The following is a 25410-nucleotide window of genomic DNA, read 5'->3' on the forward strand; positions in this document are numbered from 1 at the left end:
CTCAAAGCCTGAATTTCCTCCCCCTGATGGACAGAAAGCTCGGGCACCTCAGTATGGGCCAGACCAGGCACTGCCAGTGACCCACCGACAGGCCCCAGATGTGAGGGGAACTGGCCAGCAATTCAGGAACCACATGCACTGCCTGTGATCTCCCCAGGACAGAAGAGAAGAACCAGGGGCAGCCGGAGTATGCTTAAAACAGCTCCATCTGCCACCAAGACAGGGGTCAACAAATAGAATAAAATAAAAATAGCCACCACCACCACCAAAATAGGAATTAGCACATGTCTTCCATTTAAAACAAACTCATGACTTTCCTGAATATTTTAATTCAGAGAAAAATATTTCTGTAGTTATGGGGGGAAAACAACTACAACCCAATAGCCTATTGATGGTTGGTTTATAGAATTAAGGTTTATTCACCAGATAAAATATGGAGAAGGAAATGGCAAGTCACTCTAGTATTCTTGCCTGGAGAATTCCATGGACAGAGGAGTCCACGGGGTTGCAAAGAGTTGGACATGACTGAGTGACTAACACACACACATAACAGGTAGAATAAAGAAAAATAAAAGAGCAGGCAGCAATGACCTGGTCCTCCGGACAGGAGCTGCCAGCTGCGTGGGGCACCCAGACGCCACGTCCCAGGCGGGCTCCTCTCCTCCTGGCCCAGCGGCCCTGGGAGAGCCACCGCAACAGCATAAGCAGACTGTCAAGGGTCCCAGCAGCAGATGCTTCTCTGCCCAGGGTCACTCTGCTGACTCCACCCGGCCCAGACACAGAAACAACCTAACTGTCCACGGACAGAGGATGGACAAAGAAGACGCGGCGCACACGCACAGTGGAAGACCACTCAGCCGTAAAGTGAAGTAATGCCCCTTGCAGAAGCACGGATGGACCCGAGACTGCCACATCGAGGGGAGTAAGTCGGGAAGAGAAGGACAAACACCATACGCTGTCACTTCTACGTGGAGTCTAAAATACGACACAAATGCACAAGTCTACCAAACAGAGACAGACTCCCAGACACAGAGAGCAGACCTGTGGTTGCCAGGGGGAGGGGCTGGGGGAGGGAAGGACTGGGAGGTTGGAATTAGCAGATGCCAACTGTGACACGCAGGATGGGTGAACAAGGTCCTACCATACACCACAGGCCTGCGACAAACCAGAATGGAAAACAATACAAAAAAATATATATGTGTGTGTAGAAGTGAGTCACTTTGCTGTACAGCACAAATTAATACAATACTGTAAATCAACTAAACTTCAATTAAAAAAAAAAAAAAGCCTATTTTACTTATGTGGCCATGCAGTGGACACAGGACTCCTCTGCAGAAACCCGGACAGCCCTAGCGGGTGGGGTGGGGCTGGCAGACCCAGTGCCGAGCCCACAGCACTAGGAGGTGTCAGCATCCCCCTTTGCTGACCCCCGCAGCCCCTCAGTACCAGCACAGCCCACATGGCACGGATCAGAGCACTGAACAGTTGCCCAGGGCGTTGCCTGGCTATGCGGAACTGTGAGAAGCAAAACATCCCCCCAGAAGACATCCTGCTGCCTAGATCTGCCCAACAAGCAGCTTCCTGCTAGGTGTATCCTTTAGTGGGGAAAGGGTGTCATTTGGTGCCGTGAGATGTAACAGACACAGAGATAGAGACGAGGATCAGCCTGCAAAGGCACCTGTGAGCACCAGGCCGAGGGTGGGCAGCTGCTTCTCCCACGACCGTTGTCTGCATGTGCAGATGTCGGGGGCTGGATGCGCTGGGCCCTCCAAAGGGCAGCTGCCGTACCCTTCTCATTTGACCAGGAACAAACCCAAATCAGGAAACAGGGGACACAGTCACCTAAGACCACTGACCACTCAGGGCTCTGCCCCAGCTTTTAAGCCAAAGTGCCACAGGACCAGCACTGTAGGAGCCGACAGCAGCACCGGAGGGGCGTCGTACCTGGCTGTGGCAACAAGTCCAGGTCAGGGGGAGGGTAGGGAGGGCCCCACCAGCCAGAGATGCCGCCCACTCACGCTGGCAGCTGCCCCTGTCCCTGTGCCTCTGTGAGCACGATGCTGTGCTGAGGGTACCCTCAGAGGCTGGAGACCCCGAACATATGCATGGTCTCTGACTAATGGAAAGGAAGTAACTGTCCCACATCTCCTAAATCATCACTCGTTTCTGAATGTGAAGAAGCTTAGTGCTGTTAAGGTTATCATAGCTTAGCTGCAAAGACTGGAACAGTAATTGTGGTTGGAAATCCTCAAATTCTGAGGCTACACATTGACTCCACCACTTGCCTGAGGGATCTGCACGCATCATCTCCCTTTGGCCTGAGCCACCAGCCTTGTACATATGCAGGAGCATTCCCAACACACACTTGACAAGAGTGTGACCTTTTGCAGGGAGAGTCAGTGACTGGGGAGATGGGGCTGGAGGCTCTGCCCTGAGAATGGTTGGGGGAGAGGCGGCAGATGCATGTGCTGGGGGTCCTGGGAACACCAGGAGAGAACACCCCATGCAAGGGGAGTTATGCCGAAACACCCAGGCTGCTCTGAAAGGTGCTCCCGCAACCCTGCCCCGTGGAAAGCTTGAAACAGGCTGCCAGACCTTCCTCTTCCCACTACTGGGCGTCTGACCATTAAACACTGGTGGATAAATGGAAAGAACAGGACTTTCACCTAAAGAACAACAGATCAGAAAGAAAACGATAGGCTTCGATCACACAGAGAAGAACAGGCAGGGCAGACACAGGCACGGGAATGGATAAGCTCTTTGCGGACAGTGGGAGGTTTCCCCTGATGCTGCCGGACTTGGTGTGTCTAAGCCTGCAGAACCATCTACAGAACCTAGGCATTAGGATCATGGGCCTGCTCACTGCTCACGAAAAAGGAGCCAGTGGGAGAAAGTGAGAAGGAACCTTCTGAGGGGACTTGTGTCTGTAATTCAGCTCACTGACTTCTTTTTGTCAAACAGGATCCAAATATTCTTTGTCATTTTTATGATTTTACTTGCTCCTCTCCTTCTTTGTTCCCCCTTTTTACTTGGTTATAATGAACTGTTGTTCCCTAAAGGGGAGTATGTCAATCCATCTGTGAATCAGACAAAGAATAAAGAATGAAACTTATGAGTATCACATCCCTGAGACTACTGTGTATGTGCATTTCATTTCTTATTCCCTCAGAATAAATTTTCTTCATGTGATGAATCATGTCCCAAGTTTTAACATACATCATGTCTCTACCATATGATGTTATAGAAACCAGGTGCTACGAAAAGAAATACTTGAATAAAAATTTCTCAAGCAGTCCTTGTGTGTGACAATGTTCTTGTATCTGCATCCACTGCATATATTCTCTGTGTACAGTGACAGTCACGTATTAGAATGTCTGCTGAAGATGCTTTCATAGTTCCTTGTCAATTAAAAGCGGCTAGACTCTTGAATAGTCTTTCAACGATATTCATTTTTTTTGGATCTAATTATGCAGATACAGATGGTGACTGCAGCCATGAAATTAAAAGACGCTTACTCCTTGGAAGGAAAGTTATGACCAACCTAGATAGCATATTCAAAAGCAGAGACATTACTTTACCAACAAAGGTTCGTCTAGTCAAGGCTATGGTTTTTCCTGTGGTCATGTATGAATGTGAGAGTTGGACTGTGAAGAAGGCTGAGTGCCAAAGAATTGATGCTTTTGAACTGTGGTGTTGGAGAAGACTCTTGAGAGTCCCTTGGACTGCAAGGAGATCCAACCAGTCCATTCTAAAGGAGATCAGCCCTGGGATTTCTTTGGAAGGAATGATGCTAAAGCTGAAACTCCAGTACTTTGGCCACCTTATGCAAAGAGTTGACTCATTGGAAAAGACTCTGATGCTGGGAGGGATTGGGGGCAGGAGGAGAAGGGGACGACAGAGGATGAGATGGCTGGATGGCATCACTGACTCAATGGACGTGAGTCTCAGTGAACTCCGGGAGTTGGTGATGGACAGGGAGGCCTGGCATGCTGCGATTCATGGGGTCGCAAAGAGTGGGACATGACTGAGCGACTGATCTGATCTGATCTTATGCAGATACATCTTTAAAATTAATTCTCTATGCATGTCTGTACACATGTATATGGATATATATGCACGTGTGTATATGCATATGTATAGATGTCCATATGTACATGTGTGTGCACGTGTGCGCACATACAAACTAGGGTTCTGACACTATCTAGGGCTCTGACACTATCTAGTTTCCAAATTGCTTGTGTGTCAGCAGATGCCTTGGGTGGCCCTATCAGATCACTAGGGCCCACTCACTGATGTCTCCCACCGGAGCTTCCCGTCAGTTGCTCTGCTGAGCACCGCTGAATGTACCCGGTAGAAGGTTGCTGGGGACAAAGGAAAAAGCCTCAGATGACACACAAGTGCACTGCACATCCGTAGCGACAGGAACGAAGTCAGAAGTTCTTAGTGCTTACTTTAAACCACGCACCATCTGTCTGACAGCACAGGGGAGCCAGAACACGTGACCTCAAGCGATGCCAACTCAAATGTACCTCGTATTACGTAGGCTTAGATTGTATAACATGAGTTGCACAAATGCCAGTTAGTGAAAGGAATATTCCAGACCTAGGTTTAATTTCAATTTATTAATTGTTCTAAAAGGTTATAAGAAAGACTTTCAACTACGGGAAGAAGTTTGCAAGCTGTGCAGTTTTTCTCTCCTTCAAGACATGGAAAGAAAATACAGCTGACTTACATACAGAAAATTCTGGTTTTAAATACTTGCCAATGATTTTAGAAGAACCATACAGTATCCAGCAAAAAATTAAATGAAAGTTTGAAAAGCTTCTTTACCTGAAATAAGCCACCAAACAAACAAACCCCAAATTTTAGTAAGTTCTGTAAACAGTACACATTTCAAAATAATCTCTTGCTCTCTCAAATACCCACAGACACTGGGAAACTCAAACTTAGATGACATTGTCCCCTTGACTCCTGGGGGCCTCCCTGTGCCTTCCTGCAGGCTGCCAGCACAGTTCCCTGACCCTGTCTGGTGAGGGAACGGCTCTGCAAAGCGATGCCAGAATCTTCCAGGGCACCTCTGGCTGACTCCCCAGAGCACAGGTGTGCAGCAAGCCCTGGGCCTCTCACAGCCAGTCCTCCTGCTGAACCAGAGGGACCCTCCTTCCTACTGTGTCTGATCCCTTGAGAATTACTGCTCCAAACATCCAAGAGCGAGATTCTGGAAGCACCCAAGGGGAGAGGGCCTCGAGCGAGGAAGGGGAGAGTTTAGAAGAAGAGAAGAAGCAGGAACACGGAAGCCACCTGCTCCACTGGCAGGGACACTGCAGTGACAGTCTGGCATCTGCTGGTGGTGGCCTTCACCTGACAGCACCCTGAGTACCCACTGCTGCTCCCCCCCGGAGCTGCCCCCACCCAGACCTTTTCCCTACCCGGAGCTGCCCCTGCCCAGAACTGCCCCCACCCAGACCTGTTCCCTACCCAGACATGCTCCCCCTCCTGGAGCTGCCCCTGCCCAGACTGGCTCCCCACTCAGAGCTGCTGCCCCTCCTGGAGCTGCCCCCACCTAGAGCTGCCCCCTCCTGGAGCTGCCCCTCTCCTGGAGCTGCTCCCCCACCTGGAGCTGCCCCCCACCCAGAGCTGCCCCAACCCAGACCTGCTCCCCACCTAATCCCAGGTGTGGGTGATGCTCCACCAGCGCCCAGCTGTTGTCGTCCACACAGTGACTTCTGTAAACCAGCAGCTGGCACAGGTCCCTGGCTGTCATGTCTGCCAGAATCTCCACCACTTTGCTTGTTCCGTCTTCACTGAAGACTTTAACATCCTGCAACACAAGAAGGTGACACTTGCAGATGAACAACTTCGGGTCTTCAGAAAGAAACACCGATACAGCACACAACGGGAAAATTATAGATGACAGTGCTCCAACATGTATTACTGGTTTCCCAAGCAGCAGGTGACCGCAGGCTGCACCCATCAACACTCCCCTCTCATCCCCCTGCGGATGCACAGGGCACACAGGATTCCAACACAGGCTCTGAAAACACCCAGGAGACCTCGGGGACGTATGGTCAAACCAGTGTACGAGCTGCTTTTCCATGATCTGTCTCGGGAAGTCACAGATTTCCTTTTAAGTGCTGCTGGTGGTCTTGGGGTTGGACAGTTTACAGCTGAACTGACTGTGAAAGCAACAGATGCCCCGCAGGAATTCCTAACTCTGGGTGACTCCAGCTGTTCTCCCTTTCAAGGGTCCCCAGTGCAGCAGGCAGCACCCACTGCCTCCTCCTGTCATTCCCTACCCGCCTCATGCTCACTGTAGCTCAGGAAGAAGATGAGAAAAGGAATATGAACACGCCGAAATTCAAACGACTGAAAAGGGCAGTCCTCAAACTCTTCGGCCCCTCCCCCTACAAAATTCCAAGCCAGCTTCGTTTTCCCAGCACTGTTCAAAGCCATGACCTTTGAGCAGCTCCCAGACAGGGGGATGGCCAAGCAGAAATCCAGAGGATCAAACATTTTCTCTGCCCCAGCTGCAAAATCAATAGGGGTGTAGCATTGAGAGGAAACACGAGACGCTCAGTAAAATCTTACCTCCACAGCATGGAAAAAGCAGTCAGAGGAACAAGATGGCATTTTAAATCGAGACTGTGTCTTGAAGGGGAGTATGTCCCCAGCCTCTCCCACCGTCCCTGGCAGGCAGGACCCCCACTCCGGGCGCTGACCCACCGACAGAGGCCCGGTGGGCAGGCTGTCTCTGGGCGGCAGGGCAGCTGCTACAAGGCTGCCTTCGGCTCAGTCCTCAAGCCACGCGGGGCAGACCAATCAGGGCCCTACCTGGGCCTGATGCAATCGCTCCCCTACTCGGTGCTCCTGCCCGAGCTGGAGGCGATGACAACAGGACAACAACACGAGGCTCAGACCAGTGCTCCAGCAAAACGCCTGCTCTCTCCTCCCCACGGTCCTGACGCCCAGGCAGGACGCTTGGCCCGAGCATGTGTGTTCTCTGAACTCAGGCCTGGCTGCCAAATCTCTCAGCAACCTTGAGCCCGGCAAGGCATGCTATCACTTGCAAGTCTGGAGCTGGAGCTTTCTGTGGCCCCAGTGTCAGCTGGTCCTGAGGAGCTGGCTCCACGTCCTCCGTCCCCGCTCCAAGTCCTTTTTCTCGAGTTTTGATTAAATGCAGACTTGGAACATTTCTCTCCACTGCGAGGAGTCTCGCAGGATACGGTGAGTTGCTGAGATGAAGTCCACAGGGAGGGTGTGTTCCCCTGAGGACTGTCCACAGCAGACTTAGAGTCTCAGAGCCAGAGGGCAGGCAGGACCACCCCGGGGACTGAGCTGTCAGTGGGGCAGGGTCACTGTTCCCACCACCTCTCCACCAGCCCTCCAACCTGGGGGGGGATCAGGACCCAGGAGCCTGCTTATAACTCACATTCATCTTAAACGAAACCCACTCCACGTCTTTTCTGGAATTGACGTTTCACTGAACGACAGTTCTACTTCTCCAAAACCAATTAAATATTCAAATACAGATAACATGACTGAGTTTATGAAAACAAAATGGAATTTTAACAAAGAAAACATGTCTCTGGTGTATAGATAAAAACTTTGTAAGAACAAATACATTAATACAAAAGAAAAACAAACCTAGAAAAAGAATTCATACAACTGATATATATGCTAAATATAAGTACATGTATAATCATAAATATGTAAATCATAAATATATAAATCTTCCACAGCAGTGCATACATACAAATACCCAAATCAGCATGTTCCTAATTCTCCTTCTTTCCTAAGTTTCTAAGTGAACGTATCTGTGATTACAACGAATAATATCTTCCCTAGGAAATTTAAATTAGGCTGAAGTGTGTTTCCTGTCTCTCTCCAAGTCTTTTCCTGCCCAAATCAGCTATAGCAGCAGCTTTTAAATCTTCTTTTCAGTCCTACTGCACTTTCCTTTAAACTCTTTCTTCACTTCCCTTTGCTCCAAGACCATGCTCCCAGAGGTCTAAATATAGACCTAGTATTAAAATCTAAGATGTGCTTTGTCATGTGGCCACGTCCCCAGCTTTCAGATCCCCAGAGCCAGGGACCTGCTGGGGGTGGGGCAGGTGGGCTGCAGCCTGTGACACAGACAGACATGAGGGTCACAGGCTGCCAGGACAGGACCTCAGATCCCGTACTGTCAGCTCCGCCCCTGACACCGCGCCATCCAGTTATTGCTCCAAAGTCACCAGGGCCTGCTGACCAGATTAAACAGGCCCCAAGGCAGAAAGCCAAGGAAGCCACCAAACACACTCACAGTCTCACCCAGGGAGCCTGACAAGCTCGGGAGGAGAGTGTAACCAACACAGATACACAAAGGAAGGTGCTGTTGGAACTGCCAGCCTCTAAAGCCAGCAGCTCCAGAAGGGGCGTCTTGCCCTGTGCCCACCACCCCTGCAGTCAGCAACTGGGCAGGGCTGGGCTCATTCTGGAAACAAGAGCGGGTCTTCCATCTCAGCCTTTGGTGCAGCAGGCCTGGGCTGAGGGATGCTGGGGAGCAGGCTAAGCTCCCAAGTGAGATGCTCATGGTCCTGCGAGGGCGGGATGCAGGAGCTTCTTCTTTGTCAGCCTGCCAAGGCCTCCGCTCCACTAACTCACAGTTCAGCCAGGATGAGATCGACCCCGAGGGCACACAGGGCTTCAGGGTAAACCTGTTTGGGGAACACACGGATCTGGGTCCTGCGAGGTGGTGGGGGGGACAGGACTCGGAGCAAAGACCAGCAGCGCCAGTCTGGCCCGGTCACTCCCTGGCTCTGGGACCCCAGTGATGGAAGAGGAAGCATCATTCATGACCCTCCTGGTTGAGGCAGGGGTTCTGGGGAGAATCAGACCCACTGCAATCTGGCCTCATCAGCAACTAGCCATGGGGACTTGGCTGGACCCGGCCTCTCTGTGCCTGTAAAGAGGGGATCTGGCAGCAGCCTCACGGGGTCAGCCTGGCTGGGGCTAATGGGAGCCTCTTCCGAAAAGCTCCTGGCCTCCTTTGCCCACCCCCGGGGTGCCCTCAGATGCCCTGAAAGCTGGGGACAAGGCAAGAGCTCGCTGAAGGCCTGAGACACAGGTGAGGGGTGGGGGACTAGACCCAGACAGCCATGACCGACTCTGGTTTGCAATTAAGACAGCAGACCTCATGATCGCTGAGATTCAGTGGGAACAATTCACTCGGAAAAGCCAACTGCTGAATTTTCCGTTTTTGCACTGCAAAGGAAATTAAGTAGCTAATTGCTTTTAAAGACAAAACTACCATTTATTACAGAATAACCTATATGGGAAAAGAATCTGAGAAAAGACTAGATATGAAAATGAAAGTGTTAGTTGCTCGGTCATGTTTGACTCCCTGTGACCCCATGGACTGTAGCCCGCCAGGCTCCTCTGTCCATGGAATTCTCCAGGCAAGAATAAAGAATACTGGAGTGGGTTGCCATTTCCTTCTCCAGGAGATCTTTTCAACCCAGGGATCAAACCCAGGTCTCCCACATTGCAGGCAGATTCTTTACCACCTAAGCCACCAGGGAAGCCTAGAATAGATCTATGTGTATGTATTAACTGAATCCCTGTGTTGTACACTTGCAACGAACACAACACCGTAAATCAACTATATCCTAGTATATAAACTATCTAAAGTAGAACAATTTTTTAAATACTAAAAAACTAAAAAAAGAGCAAATCATGTTCAACATAACACCTCCTTATATACTTAGAAAATACGAGAACGTATGCCATCTGCTTGGCAGAATTCTGATTCTGAAATTTGTAATAAATTCCTGGACTGCATTGCTTTCTTGCTGTATAAATGACAAAAATAAATAAACTTTGAATTAAAAAAATAATATTAGGGAGGGATAATTACGTCAACAGCTTGAGACTCCTCCATCTCAGGGTTAATAGGGGGAGGAAGGTTCTACCATATGCAGTCCTCTGACTGGCTTGGTGCTGCAGCCCGTTCTAAAAGCCTTGATGTGGTAACAGAGGTTCCATCTTTCCTGCAGCTCTGCTGACACCTTTGCTGCATCCACTGTACAGAGAGGGGAGCAAGAGCTTGGATCTGTGCAAACTTGCAGGAAGGAGTTTAAGAAGAGCTGGGGTTGAAGATACATCACGTCCACGGCCCTCAACAGGCAGACAGACAGTGGGCACCTCCCTCCTGCCACCCTTATTTCTGCTTCGGGGACCAGACATTTCCTGCTGGGGCCTTGCAGGTCGGAGTCTTGTCCAAATCCTGCAGACTCTTGACACTGGCAGAGACCAACCCCTGAAAACAGCAAACGGAGGCCTCTCAGCGCTTTGTCCCAGGGTCGGCCAAGGTGCCAGGCATCCCTGGGGGGGTCGGTGGCCTCTCAGTGCTGTGGCTGAGCCGAGGACATAGCCTGTCCTCGGCACAGGACCCAGAGAGCCTGCTGGGTCTGAGCTGAGCGCTTGTCTCAGTTCTTTATCATCCAACTTTCTTCTCAGTTTAAAAGCTCTCTGGTTCCTGCTTAAGCACATTTTCAAAGTGAGGATGTACGCTGGGCTTCTCATTAACTCCTGAAGCCTGCTGTAAATCCTGTGGGTAAACCCTTAGGGAGAAGCCAGGCTGTATCCAAGGGCCACCAGGGGGCATCCAGGCGGGAAGATCAATATTGAAAGGGAGGCCACACTAGAAGATGCTCAGCACCGCTACTGATTACAGAGATGTGAATCAAAACCACAGTGAGGGAGCACCTCACATGGGTCAGAAAGTCTAAGACAACTAACAAAGGAGAGGACGTGGAGAGAAGAGAGCCCTGCTGTGCTGTGGGCGGGTCTGTGAGCTGGCACGGCCACTGTGGAGAACAGAATGGACGTTCCTAAAAACAGCTAAGGAGAAGAGCTGCCATGTGATCCTGCAATCCCACCCCGGGCGTGTATTCAGAGAAGATGAAAACTCTAATTTGAAAGGACACGTGCACCCCAGTGTTCACAGCAGTACTATTCACAAGAAACAACCTAAGTATCCGTCGTCAGAGAAGCGGATAGAGAAGATGTGGTACATACACAATGGAATTCTACGCAGCCACGAAAAAGTGTGAAATAATGCCATTGTGGCAACGTGGATGGACCTAGAGACTGCTGAGTGAAGCAGGGCAGGAAAGAGAAATACCATACGATGTAACTTATATGTGGAATCTAAAAAATGATGCAAGTGAACTCGTCTACACAACAGAAACAGACTCACAGACACAGAAAACTTTTGGTTACCGAAGTGAAAGGGAGGGGTGGATTCATTAGAAGTTTGGGGGTAAGAGATACAGAGCACTACGTACAAAACATGAACAGCAAGGTCCTACCGTGCAGCTGCTGCTGCTGCTGCTGTCGTGTCAGTCGTGTCCGACTCTGTGCGACCCCATAGACGGCAGCCCACCAGGCTTCCCCATCCCTGGGATTCTCCAGGCAAGAACACTGGAGTGGGTTGCCATTTCCTTCTCCAATGTATGAAAGCGAAAAGTGAAAGTGAAGTCGCTCAGTCGTGTCCGACTCTAGAGACCCCATGGACTGCAGCCTTCCAGGCTCCTCCGTCCATGGGATTTTCCAGGCAAAAGTACTGGAGTGGGGTGCCATTGCCTTCTCCGACCATGCAGCTCAGGGGGGCTATATCCAGTGTCTCGTAATAAACTACAATGGAAAAGATCTGAACAAGGAGATACATATACACGTGCTTTCTGTGTGCTAAGTCGCTTCAGTTGTTTCCATCTCTTGGCCACCCTCTGGACTGTAGCCTGCCAGGCTCCTCTGTCCATGGGATTCTCCAGGCAAGATGAATCAGTTTGTTGTATAGATGAAACCAACATATTGTGAACTAACTATATTTCAATTAAAAAAAATATCAAAAGGGAGGGAAGACTGGGTGATAGGGTTGGGAGGTGCGGAGGAAATCCTGGTGTGGCCGGGCTTCTGAGGAGGGAAAACAGCAAAGCCGGTGGTGCCTGGGCAGTGGCGGTACACTCCTAAGCACTGCAGAGGCCACAGCGGGGCCCCACGCGAACTCCCTCCAAGGTCAGCATCCCTCTCTCCCAACCAGACACAGGGTGTAAGCCCCAAGACGGGAGGACCACTCTCCCAGAGGGAGGAGACGGGTCCACTGGAGCCCAGGTCTGAAGCAGGGCCTCTGCTGACTGCCTTTTTCTCTGTCTGCAAGAGGCTTCTCGGGAGCTACACGAGGCTGTTGACCCCGGGGGCCCTCAGAGCCCCCATGTGGGGCAGGCCTAGCAAATGTGGACGAAATTAGATGTATTTCAGATTAGGGCAGGGCCAGGGCTGGGCTGAGTTTGTTTTAGTGAAAAGAATGTAATTCCACTGACTTCTGTTTTCAGTTCTGTTCTAAACTGATGTTCTTTTGAGCCACAAGGAATGACAACTGAAGCTGCTACGGACGATCACATGGGCCCACCATACGCTGCAACATCATTAGCATCATTCTGTTCAACAACGCGGACCCAAAGGGACTTTTAAAAAAACAAGGGTCTGTGTTATAATCTATTGATTTCAAGGTTTCAGAGACAATTAAAAATATTGTAAGTCCTCACAATCCTTTCTAAAGGAGTTAAAGTTCTAAATCAACTCACAAAGTAGTTCCCGGAAGTCAAGCACAGATCTGGAGCCCCCCAGGGACACCCTCGTTGCCTGGTGCTCGTGGGCAAGATTCAGGGCGCAAGGCTGTCTGCTGGCACCTCCAAGTCACTACCTGGCAGGATCAGTTTTGACTGGCTCACCTATATTTCTTTTCAAGTTTCCTAGGATAGATACATACAGCCTATTACTTTGAGAAAAGCAACTTGTACAGAGTGGTATCTTACAGGAAATAAAAATAACAGCTGTTTTAAAAACATCCCAGGGACTTTCCGGTGGTCCAGTGGTTAAGACTTTGCCTTCCAGTGAAGGGCGTGTGGGTTTGATCCCTGGTCGGGGATTTAAGATCTCACAAGCCTTAAAGGCAAAAAATCAAAACATAAACAACAGAAGCAATATTATAACAAATTCAATAAACCGTCAAAAATGGTTCACCCCTGCCCCTCTTCCCCCGCAAATCCTATTCTCTTTTGTTGAGGTATAGAGGAACCGAGGTCCCACTTCCATGGAGCTCAGAGAAGATTCTCAGCCCTTCTCTGGGCATCAGAGTCCTTGCATGCACAGGGCTGCTCTGGGGGCCCACCTGGCCCCCCACTAGCAGGGTCCTGAGCTGTCCTGGGAGTGTCTGTTCACATCTCTTTCTCTGCAGAGTGCTTGGGGCCTGGCCCGGCTTGCTGCTCTGACTGCCTGTTCACCCAGGGAGGCACTACCCCCTGCCTGCCATACTGCCTCCCTTCTTCCTGGGCCCCAGAGCACAGCTGAGGCTTCCACTCCACCGCAGTGACCTGCTGTGACTCTGCAGCCCTGAGCTAAGCCATTCTCAACTACAAGGCTCCCCTCCCCGCAAGCTTCCAGGACTAGGCACCATGGCTGGGCTCCGGGTCATGCAGGGTGTGTGCGAGTCTCTGCCGAGAGGTGCCCCGTCCTGCCTGCCCGCCTGTGGCCCTGAGACCTGTGGAGGATGGCTGCTTTACAACGTAAAGGAGAGGACCTCATTCAGGCACAGGCGACACGGGTGTTCCCACGCTCTGAGCTCTGTGTAAGGACAAGGGTGGTGGCCTCCAGGATATGCCAAGTCAGGAGCAGACGGGATCATATAGAGGGGACATTCCTGACACATGCACATACATTTTTGTTGTTCAATTGCTAAGGCATGTCTGATTCTTTGCAACTGCATGGACTGCAGCACGCCAGGCATCCCTGTCCTTCACATGTATATAAATATACACACATGCATATACACAAAAATGTACACACACAAACACACATGCATACACACATACATATACAGTTGACCCTTGGCCAACAGGGGGACTGATCTGAGTATAACTTTTAGTTGGTCAACCAGCCCTACACCAGCGACAGCAGCAGTCATGTTTGTACTGAAATATAGCCACGTTTAACCCAAGTCATTCAGGGGAACACAGACACATTCATCTTTTCTCACAGGTTTCACTGTAACATGTTTGGAAAACACATACAGGACAAAGGAAAGAATGTGACCACCGCTGACAACTCCCAGATTCACAGTTACAGTTCTCGAGTGTGTCCTTCCTGTCTTCTCCTGCACAGCTGTTTATAAATAGATGCATGGACACCACTGGGCTCAGACGGCGTCTGAGGTTTTGCAATCGTGGTGTCAAGCTACACGTTACACCAGCAACATCACGTTATACCCAGGTCATTGTGTTTCTCTGGTGTATTAGTGCTAGTGGGGGATTTCTGCTCATGGCTGTGAGGAAGGCGGTGCTGTCCCAGGGCTGCCCACTCAGTGGCTTCTCAGTGATCCTGCTTCTCACAGAGTGTCCTGGCACATCTTTACATGAGTCTTGGAGTGTGGCATGAATTATTTTCTCAGGGTAAACGCCTGGATGTCAATTTCCCCAGAGTACCACCTCTAATAGGGGAAATATTTCCAAGAAAGGAGATGACATGTGTTTGGCAGAATGCATACTATTCCTTAAAGCACAGGTCTCCTCTGAGCATCTCCGAACCTCCACCCCCCATTAAATAAGCACTCATCAAGCAAGCGCTGGGTGCTGGCCCCCCTCTCCTGGATGTCTAAGGCACCCCGCTCCCCACCCCCAACCCCACGCTTTCTAAGTGCATCATTACGGAGACTGTAGAAGCTGCCAGCATGGGATTCAAGCTCCTGCTCTCCACTCCCTGCACGAGCCATCCCACCCCAGATCCTCGACCCCAAACAGAGGGATGTTACACAGGCTGATGGTGAGTGTCACTCACAGAAATGCATGCAACACCACAGCCCAGAGCAAATGCTCCACATACGCTCATTCCAGACACACTGCTCTCGACTCCTCCTCCTGGGGCATCATGTGCCTAAAAGATCCCACTCCCCACAGGCTGCAGGACAAAGACTGTCCACAGCACCAATTCAGAAAGAGGGAGCACTTGGCAGGAAGTTCACCCTGGGCTTCTGCTAACCTCAGAGACTTCTATGGGGCTTTCAACTGTTTCTGGTCTAAGCAGTTGAAAATCCAAGAATTTGAAGTTTGCTTTGTATTTCAAGCACCTGAAGCCCACGATGAGAAGGAGTGATGGTCCTTGAGAAAAGAGGCCCCTATCATGGCCCGTCCATCCCGGGGGTGGTGAAGGCTGTGCCATGCCCAGAGCAGGAGTTGACCAGATGACCTGTAAGGGGTCTGCTGACTGGGTTCTCTCTCTAGCTCTGCTGGGCGTAGGCAGCCCTGAGGGATGAATGTGGTGCTGAAACTTGCAAGGTGGCCTGGGACTGGGTTTTTCAGTGTGGATCAGAGCCCCCGGGGGAGCAAACTCCCACGGCCAAGCCCTTCCCTGGGGTGGCAGTGTCTTGTAAGGGAATTCATGGCACTAGGGTTGCAGACATGCAGTGTAAATGCAATTCCTACCTGAGTACAAAGTTTTTCAAAAGTGAGATTGAGGAATTAGGTGTCACAATGGTATTCATAGTATTGTTAAGAAAACAGTCTGGATCTTTTATAGAAATAGACTAAAAGATTTATAGATAAACGATATGATGGCTGGAATTTGGGTCAGAACAACATAATATATAAGGGGGTGTGGTTTGACAGTTGTGGGGTCTGGGTGGGGGGCATGTGGGCTTCACCACTATTCTACAGGTTTGCACAGGTTCTATTCCTCATATTAAAAGGAGGATAAAGAAAGCCACCAGGAGAAATAAAGCAAATTTGAAGACTTCTCCTGGCTAATCTATTTGAAGAACTGAACCCACGTTCTCTCTTATGAATCATAAAATGTAGTAGAGAAAGCAGTACCCCTTCCCGCCCTGAGTGGTTCCTGACGGGGGCTGGACACCCCCCACGCCCCCACCGAGGCACATTTGGCCACGTCTGAGATATTTCTGCTTGTCACAAGTGGTGTGTGTTGGGGGCACTACTATCCTCTGTGGGCAGAGGCATGAGTGCTGCTGAACGTAATCCAGGGCCCGGGATGGCCCCACATCGCTGGGACAATGTGAGGTCAGACCAAACAAGGACTGCAGTGGCCACGAGTCAGGGATCCAGTAACCATTAACCTGCTCTTATGACGAATAAACGCACACACAGACACACAGCTGGGAGGGAAGCGCTGCTCATCCTCACGGCTGAAGGCCGACTGATAGATGAACGCCAGAACGGGAGTCGCCACACGGGAACCGGTAATATTTGACAAAACCAGCCAAAGGAGTTTGGAGGAGGACGCGTGTAACATGGCTCCAAGCTCTCTTCCTTTCAACTCCTTTCTAGTTACAAGGGAAAGACGCCACATCGCAATGGAGAAACCTAGCCAACAGGACTAATACATACCAACATTAGTGACAACCAGCATCACATTAGAGAAACCAGCATCACAGCGTCCTGAACTCCCGCCCCGAGAAGGAGGCAGCTGCCTGTGGTCTGCCCACCATGTACAGCCTGAAGGGGCCCCAAAGAAACCTCCTACAAAGCAAAGACAGGGCTCTAGTCACCGTGTATGTGATAGAGGACATGGAGTGGCCAGATTGGGCCCCACGTGGAAGGAGAGTAGAGACACTTAGGCCAGTACAGAGGTGGGACCTGTATGGGTTCATGAACCAGAAAAAAAGAAGCCATAAAGGACACTGGGAGGATGTGTGGGTCCTGGGGGAAGGCGGGCCAGTGAGATGAATTGGGAGACTGGATTGACGTATATACACTATTGATACTACGTATAAAATAGGTAACTGATGAGAATCTACTGTGTAACACAGGGAACCCTACTCAGCCCTCTGTGGTGACCTGAATGGAAAGCAATCCAAAACAGAGTGGGTCTATGCATAGTTGATTCATTTTGTTGTACAGCAGAGACTAACAGAACATTGTAAAGCAACTACATTCCAATTTTTTTTTTTTTAAGGACAATTAGAGACTCTGACTAAGGTTTGGATCCCTGCACTTATTAATGCGAACACCCTGATTTTGGTAAGTGCTGTGTGCTACAGTGCCTCCTGTTATACACACATTTATACACATTGGCATAAATGTACAGGAGCAAGGAAAATGGTTTAAATGGGGCAGCATGTGAGCGACTAGGGAATCTGAGCCAAGATCTACAGGAGTGCTCTGTGTCGTTACTGCAGCTGCTCTATAGGTTTGAAGTTATTTCAAAGTAAAAGTTTAAAAAACACATCGTGTGACAATAATGACACACAGGTCCCTCCTCAATCAGCATCTCACGCCTGCCGTCACCGACAGGGGGCAGGGTCACAAAGACAGCGCTCTGCACCAAGAGGCTCCTCCTCCTTCCCCAGTAAGTATCTGTTTTCACTGTCAGGAGGTTTAGGACCTCAAATCCGCAGGCACCAGGGCGTTCAGCCCCGGTCGGGGTCAGGAAAATGTGCAGAATGCAAAGACCGCGCTTCGGTTCACACAGGTGTGCGGCGGCACCTGCCCTCGGAAAGCCCACGTCCACGCCGGAGCACTGCGCTGCGGCCGCGCAGAGAGCCCATCAGACAGAGCCGCGACGCGGCATCCCCTCGCCACTGCCTGTCCCTCTGTTCTGTGATGGGAGGGCAGGCCACCCCACAGATCAGCCCCCCAGACCACCGGAGCCGCACTGACTAAGGTGGCTCTGCCCTCAGGCCAATGTGCTATCTTTATCTCAAGCTCTGCAATGCATTTACCAGCATCCAGTTTCAGCGAACGTCTGACATGAGAGGCAGGGCAGGTCTTATGTGGTCTTTAGGGACGAAGGGGCCTCCAGCTGCGCCCTGAGCAGCATCCCCCCACCCCCGCCTCCCCCCCCCCGCTCAATGAGGGCGCAATATCAGATCCTATACAGACCTTGGCTCGCGCCTACTGGGCCAGCACAGGCGTCCCAGCCGCTGCCCTGCTACTGTGCTGACGTTGTTCTAGCGGGGAGCGGGCAGGGGAGGACACACAGCTGGATGCAAAGAACACAATACACCTGAAGACTGACAGATATACTGGAAGTTTAGAAAAAAGTGAAATCCGAGGAGCTGAGAGAGACATGAGTGGCTAGGTTACAAAGGGACCACAACCTCTAGACTTTCCTTGGGTCCAGACCATGCAGACAGTGAACCCCACACGGCTGCTGGGCGGGGCTACCATTTTTATTAAGAGTCAAGAATTCGTATCTGTAGATACAATTTTCACTCTCAAAATCCCAACTCCCCTCCAAAACATATCTGCTAGGAATGACCTTATACTAATAACCTTTGTACCACCAATAACACTTGATTTTTGGGAAAGTCAACTTATCTACCATTATGGTGAGATTACAAGAATACCGCTAAAGATCAAGAGTTAGTGACAGTAATTACTGAGAAGTTCCTTAAAAAGCAGAACATGTTCATTGGTTATCAGTGGGCATCCCTGTTTGCTGCATTTTCGTAACTAAAATCAGGCCACAGAAGGGAAACCCTTTGCTGAGGGCTGAGGCTGGATCCCTGGGCTGCAGCACCGTCCATCTGTACGAGCAGCAGGGCTGCTCAGCTCTGCTCACCTTAGACCAGGGATCCGCAGGGGCGAAACGTAAGCCAAACGCCAGTGGGACCAGCTCCTCAACAACCAGGAAAGCACAAGGCTCTGTCCAACATGGACTCAGAAGATGCAACGCCAGAAAGAGTGAAGTGCCTGAACGCGGCAGCATGCACCCTACCCCGCCCTGCGGCCACGGGGTCTCCAACTCAGGGGCTTCCAGCGCAACGCATAAGCAAGAGCCCCTGCTGCAAACCTCCCTTTGGGTCTGTCTCTTTGCTCCCAGAAGGGCTCAGTAAATACCTTCTAGAGTTTCTTGAAGCTTCAGAAACAGCCAATGGAAATGACGGATTGCTTGGAGTCGGTTTCATCACGGGGGAGTGACTTAGCTGCCGCTCGGGGGCCAGTGAAATCAGACACAAGACACCCATACTGGGTTCCTTTGCTCCTTGAGCAGGGGTCAGCCAGGCTCCAGGGCCTTCTCATTGTACCATACAGGGTACACAGCCCTCTGATGACAATTATAAAAATGAGCTTCATACACACACAGAGAGTCATAAACACACGCAGCCTTTAATCAGCAATCGCTGTGCTGAGAATCTAAGTTTACCAGTATATCTATCTATCTACCTACCCATCATCTATCTAACCACCCAGCTCTCCACCATTAAGTGACCAAAGACCCATATGCAAGAATGTTCGTTTCAGCTTTGTTTACAATAAGAAAGAACTGCAAACAATGACACTGTTTGTCATAAGAGGGTTAGGTTAAACCAAGTACGATCCCCACTCAGTGGAGTGCCAGGAGGTTTTTGGTGGAAATGTGATAACACAGGTAAATTCTGGACAAGATAGACAACATCCATCCACACTGCTCATGCCTGAAGAATGAGGCGAGAGCTGGGAAATGAGGAGAAAGGGAACTTTACTTTTTATTGTAGACTGCCTTGTACTATTTAAGTTTCACTTTTTGATCTTCCTGTGAGCATGTGTTACTTTTATAATTTAAAACAACTCATGTTTTGGCCCCTGGTTGAGCACAGGTGACTTAGTAGTAAGTCAGGCCAGTGTAGTCCCTACTCTTCCCTGTGTTCAGTGCCCCCACTTGCCAAACTGTGTGGTCTATCTGAACAGACTAGCTTCTCTGGAAGGATGCAGACGAAGGAGAGACTGCTTTGTGAAGACCTTTGGGGGAGGGGAGTCAACCTCTGATGGACTTCTCTCCCATGGAGGGGATGGCTCTGGGATCAGCTGGAATAAAGACCCAAAGTCCAAGCCTGGGTCTCAAGCACAGGGAGCTCCCACCAGGAGTTGAATTTCTATTAACAGTTTATGCCACCTAGAATTTATTTCCGTCTATGTACATACAAGGGCTTCCTCAGTGGTTCAGCGGTGAAGAATCCGCCTGCCATGCAGAAGCTGTAGGTTTGATCCCTGGGTTGGGAAGATCCCCTGGAAGAGGGTACAGAAACTCACTCCAGTGTCCTTGCCTGGAGAATCCCAGGGACAGGGAGCCTGGTGGGCACAGTCCATGGGGTCACAAGAGTCAGACGCGACTGAAGCGACTTAGCACACACATGTGCACACAAATGGGGTGGCTCGCCCAGCGGTACTATCCTACAGTTCTGGACACTGGACATCAGAGACAAGGTGGTCCCCTCTGAGCGTTATGAGCAGTGTTCCCTTCTATGCCTCTCCCCCAGCTCCTGGGGACCTGCTGGCCATCGCTGGCAGATAAACATCACCCTGATCACCGCTTGCATTTTCAGGGCTTTCCCCTCTGTGTGGGTCCAAATGTCCCTTCTTTATAAGGACACCAGTCCTACTGGGTTGGCCCACCTACTCCAGCACGAGCACATCTTAACTTAATGACTAACATCTGTAACTACTCTATTCCCAAACAGAGTCATAGTCAAAGGTCTCAGGGGTTTCAGGACTTCACGTCTGAACTGGGGAGGGAGGTGCCATACCGTTCACAGTAACATGCAATAAAGGATAAGACCCTAATTCAGCTCTTCCTCCAAAGAGCTGATAACTGCTGGAGCACAGTGAATAAATCATGATGCCTTGTTCATGGTATTCTGATGCTTGGAGAGGCTGGCTCCTTCTCTGGGTACCTGCTCTAGAGCACAGATGTCTCTGCTTTTAAACCAGAACCACATGGTTTTCGACAGCAGCTTTATAAGGCCAAAACCACTCTTCTAAAGGGGGAACCTCTCACGCTCAGAGGTGAAATCTGGTTGGCCTCTTCTGGGTTCCCATAAAATTCAACCTTTCAGCAGCCTGGAACCCAGTGACAGCCCCTCGCCGCCCAAGACCCCAGGCCCCGAGGCTGTTCTTGCTCCCACTGTGACACCTCGGGGGTCTGTGTGAGTCTTTCCTGGGGAAGGGACCCTGCCTATTCTGGAATCTTTAGGTAGGAGTTTGGATTTCAAGTTTGTGAATCTGATGTGTGCTCCTGGTTGCATATTGGGTTGATTCAGTGACTAAGACAATATAAAACTAAATTAAAACAAGCACCCCACCCATAAAAGTAAGTGGACTGGTATCCAGGATAAAGAGAAAAGAGCAACACCCAGCTGGGAGTTCTGTAGGCCTCCTTAGGGTCCCTGAGACCTGGCCCGCTGGGCAGCAGGTCCCTACGATGCCACCAGGGCCTCTGCCACAGCAGGAAGGCATCTGTTCTGGTCTCTGTGACAGCCCACTTGCCGTGACAACCTCAGAGTTATACAAGCTGCTTGTCTTTATTAGGGGAATTCCAAATTACTCTAGAGAAGATGGATACGGAGAATAAGACATGAAGGGCCTTCAGGGGGTTGGGGTCACAGACCCAGCTGCTCCTAAAAGAACAGGAACAAGCGGCTCCTTGGTCACTCAGGTGAGACAGAACAGTCTTACCTGAGATCCAGAGAGAGCCATGCTCATCAGAGGTCCAAGAACCCCTCAGCAGGGTGAAATGGATTTGGAGACTTCCACTGTTTCTGACCAAAACCACCCTAAAAATAACCAGGAGTCATGGCAGCACGGCACCAGTGAGAACTGACACCAAACAGGCCTTCTTTACGCTCTTCAGGTCTTTCTACCAGAATGGTTTTTCTTATGCATCCCCGACACTGTCTTTGCTTCTTACTCTGGCTGAGGACGCCTGAGTTAGTGTATGACTAGGAATTATTAGCACTAGATGCTCCTTTGATTCTTGAAGGGTCCGCATCCCTTCCTTCACTAACACAGTTCAGTTTCATCACCTCACATTTCATAGGCTCGTGACATTCTTGGTACATAAAACAGTGTGCGTGGAATAAAGTGAAGATTTTTTTCCCCCACTTGGTACCCGGTTACTAATGATAAGTATCTGCTGAGCACAGATCACGGGTCCTCCTTAACCTCTGTTCTGGCAGCTCCCCCGAGCCAGGCCGGCTGGGAGGCCAGGCTGGCTCCTGGGCAGCATCCTTCCGGGCACTGGCAGCAGGCTGGAGCCGCCGTGGCTCGCCCTCCTCGCCAGCCGTGCCCTGGGCACCAGTGTGTGCCCCCAGGGGAGACTTGGGCAGGACTGGAGAGGTGCCACAGCAGGAGGCTGGAGCCCATACCACACGGCCACGGGCCAGGGTCACCTCTCTGCTGACCTCTGGCCAGGAATTGTATCTGTGAGGGCCTCGTGGGCACCAATGAACATCCTGTGGCATGCAAACCAGGTCCCCTCAGAACCTGCTGAGATTTCAGACACAAAACCTCTCTTTCATAAAAGAAGGAATATCTTCCCAACAACAGCTTCAGCTTTGCATGGCTGCTTACGGGTTGTTTCCAGACAGAAAAGCCCTGAGCAGGAAGGGTGCTGTCTGCTCTCTGAAGTCCACACCCTGGCCCAACACTCCCCAAAAGAAAAAGAAAAAACACTGGAGACCACACGGCTGCCAGCTGACCACCCAGCTGGAGCAGCAACAAGTCAGGAAAAGGTGCTACTGCTGTTTACAGAGCCTGCTTATCAAACCCCCAAATATCTGCACAAAGAACCTACCCAGGCCAAAAGGGGGCATCTAAAGTCAGCCTTCCGGCGGCGCAGATTTGGTGACAAGACCTTCCTCCTGTGGGTTCTGGACATCCTGGTACAGAGTCCCAAGGAGACCAGCCAGCAGCATCCCTCTGGGGCTGGCGCGGCCTTGGAGGAAACGTAGTGTTTTACTTATGGTCCTGCACATTTTCTTTACTTGAGGACCCTTCACAGTTTGAGGCTCCGACACTAACACTGCAGGAATTTCTTTCCCTTGGTTGCGGTGTATATGAATTGGCATCGAGGCTGAGCATGGCAGAGACAGACCCACTCAGCACGTCCCGCTACGCCAACAGGACTGTGGCTACTGCGTTCGTCGTGAGAGGAAGGGAAAGAGGGACCAGCGTGTTCTCGCTGACGCTCTCCCAGGACAGGGCCATGTCTCCCTTCGCCAGCAGCACCAGTTTGAGCGCTCTGATTCGGACGTCGCAGAGAACCAGCCAGGGCGGCCGCCTCACCCCTTGGGGTCGCTGGTTGGGGCAGGAGGGCCGGAGGGTGTGCGCATTTGTCTCCCTTGGACTTGTACTGACTGTGACAGAACGTGATGGACTCCTGTTATGTTTTCTAGGATGTTGCTCCTCTTGGGGAAAAGCACCCTGCATAAATCTGTGCACAGAGAGGCTTACTGGGTTTTTCGCATTGTTTTTCTTTGTTCAGCATTTTATCTTGAGAACATTTCAGGCTAACGGAAAATGTGTGAAACCTAGTACAATGACTTTTCCACATGTTTTACATCTAGGTTTATGTGCTTCCCAGGTGGCTCAATGGTAAAGAATCCGCCTGCCAGTGCAGAAGACGTGGGTTCGATCCCTGGGTCAGGAAGATCCTGTGAAGGAGCAAATGGCAACCCACTCCAGCATTCCTGCCTGGGAAACCCCACGGACAGAGGAGCCTGGCGGGCTGCAGCCCATAGGGTCTTAAGAGAGTCGGTTACAACTCAGCAACCAACCAGCAGCAGCAGCAGGCTCCCCAGTAGCCCCGTTGGCTTTATCATCTTCTTACCCTCTGTCCCTGCCTGCCCAGGACAGTGAGCCATAGACAGCTGGCCCTGCAGCCCGGGACAACTTGATGTACATTTCCTAAAAACAGCAACTCTAACCACAGTTCAAGGACTGGAATCAGGAAATCACATCCACACATTACCATCAGCTGTCTGCATACTTCAGTCAAATTTAGCCAGTGTCCGAGTAGCATCCTTTTTGGAAAAGGCAGCTCCTAAGAACACGTGCGCGGGTGTGTGGCCGCGCTGGGTCTCACTGCAGCCTGCGAGGTCTTCGGTCTTGTTGGGGCACGCAGACTCTTTCAGTTGTGGCACGTGACCTCTCAGTCGCCGCACATGGCCTCCAGTTCCCTGACCAGGGATCGAAACTGGGCCCCCTGCATTGCGACACACCGTCTCAGCTGCTGAACCACCGAGGAAGTCCCCAAAAGGCAATCTTTGAATTTAGGATCCCCTCTGGGCCCACTGGCCACCTTCAGCTGCCCGGCGTCTCCTTGGTCTCCATCAGCTAGACGTCTCCTTGGATTTGCTTGTCCCCGATCTCTCGTTTCTTGGGGTCTTCTAGGACCTCAACACCATTGAGGAGCCTGGCATTTACTGAAGGTCCTGGGTCCTGGTTTGAGTTTCTGGCCCCACAGAAGTGGACTCTTTCTCGGGACGCCCCCTCTGGCCGTTGCTGGTGACGTTACCTTGGTCTGTAAGGTGGCCCCTGCTGCCCTTTCCACGGCCCTGAGTTGCTCCCTTACCTTTGCCCTTCGAGAAGCTCCTCGGTCCCCATGACAGGACCCCCTGCATCCATCAAGCATCTCCTGTGAGGCCCTGACTGCTGAGTAGAGAATGGAATTTAGGCGCTAACACCCAAGGCCAGGGTTGGACATATTTTTAAAGGAGTGAAGCAGAGCTGCAAGTTATCATAGAGACAAGAAAGCTACAGAAAGGCAAGAAGTCACCATGCGCTGTTGCTCTGCACAAATCCATCCAGTCCCCTGACCTCAGCTCCTGCTGTGTCCTCGTCCTACCTGGCTGTCCCCACAGCTGCCATCCTGTGCATAAAATCCAACATGCAGACTTCTGCAAGGGGAAGGGGACTGGGGACAGGATGGAGTGGGGGTTGGGGTTAGCAGATGCAAACTAGCACTGGGTTGGTCAAAATGGTCATCTGGGGTTTGTTGTGAAAAAATCTGAACAAACGTTCTGGCCAACCCAATGTAGATAACACGGATAAACAACAAGGTCTGCTAACCCCAAGGTCCTACAGTCTAGCACAGGAACTATATTCAACTTCCTGTGATGCACAATCATGGGAAAGAAGATGCAAAAGAATGTACATACACCTGTATAGCTGAATCACTTTGCTGTTCAGCAGACGATAACACAACATTGTGAATTGGTTATACTTCGGTTAAAAAAAAGAAAATCTGCCTTGCTTGTCTTGAGACACTCGGTACAGTTTGCTCCGCAGAGATGGATCCCTGCCAGGCCTCCAGGCCCCCCAATCTCACCCCGTGTCCCTCCTGATTGCCTTCCCTCCCTCTTTCTGGAACATTCTCTGCCTTCAACCCAGGTACCATTTCCTCATCCTCCAGTCCCAGCTGCTTTGCTGGCTGGTGCTTTTCCTGCAGCTGGAAAGTCCCATGTCTACCCACTGGTGCCTCCGGGCACTTGTCTCTCACAGCAGTTCCTGGGCTCCTGAGGGCAGGGCTGTGGCAGTGCCCAGGTGTGAGGAAGCCTCCCAAATCACCCTGGGGAGTGGGTCCGTGAGATGGAAGCAGTGG

General features: G+C 50.9%; 1 protein-coding gene across 20 annotated transcripts in view; it reads right to left on the bottom strand.

Moving 5' to 3' along the window:
• The window catches only part of GRB10 (growth factor receptor bound protein 10), a 223642-nt gene that overhangs the window by 37052 nt on the left and 161180 nt on the right, over positions 1–25410 (bottom strand). For 16 of the 20 annotated variants that reach the window (XR_015163032.1, XR_015163033.1, XM_086398021.1 and 13 more), the window contains one exon: positions 5665–5821. Coding sequence is in view for 18 of the 20 variants with exons in the window: in XM_086398021.1 (XP_086254147.1) it covers positions 5665–5821 (157 nt within the window). In the remaining 2 variants the exon portion in view is untranslated. Of the gene's footprint in view, positions 1–5664; positions 5822–6588; positions 6970–18612; positions 18879–25410 lie in introns of those variants that run through there. The other 4 variants (XM_086398038.1, XM_086398037.1, XM_086398032.1 and 1 more) reach the window with 3 other exon arrangements.

The sequence above is a fragment of the Bos grunniens genome, chromosome 4 (assembly GCF_055505025.1).
Source record: "Bos grunniens cultivar Pamir isolate PY7600 chromosome 4, Bosgru_T2T1.0, whole genome shotgun sequence".
NCBI classification, from domain to species: domain Eukaryota; kingdom Metazoa; phylum Chordata; class Mammalia; order Artiodactyla; family Bovidae; genus Bos; species Bos grunniens.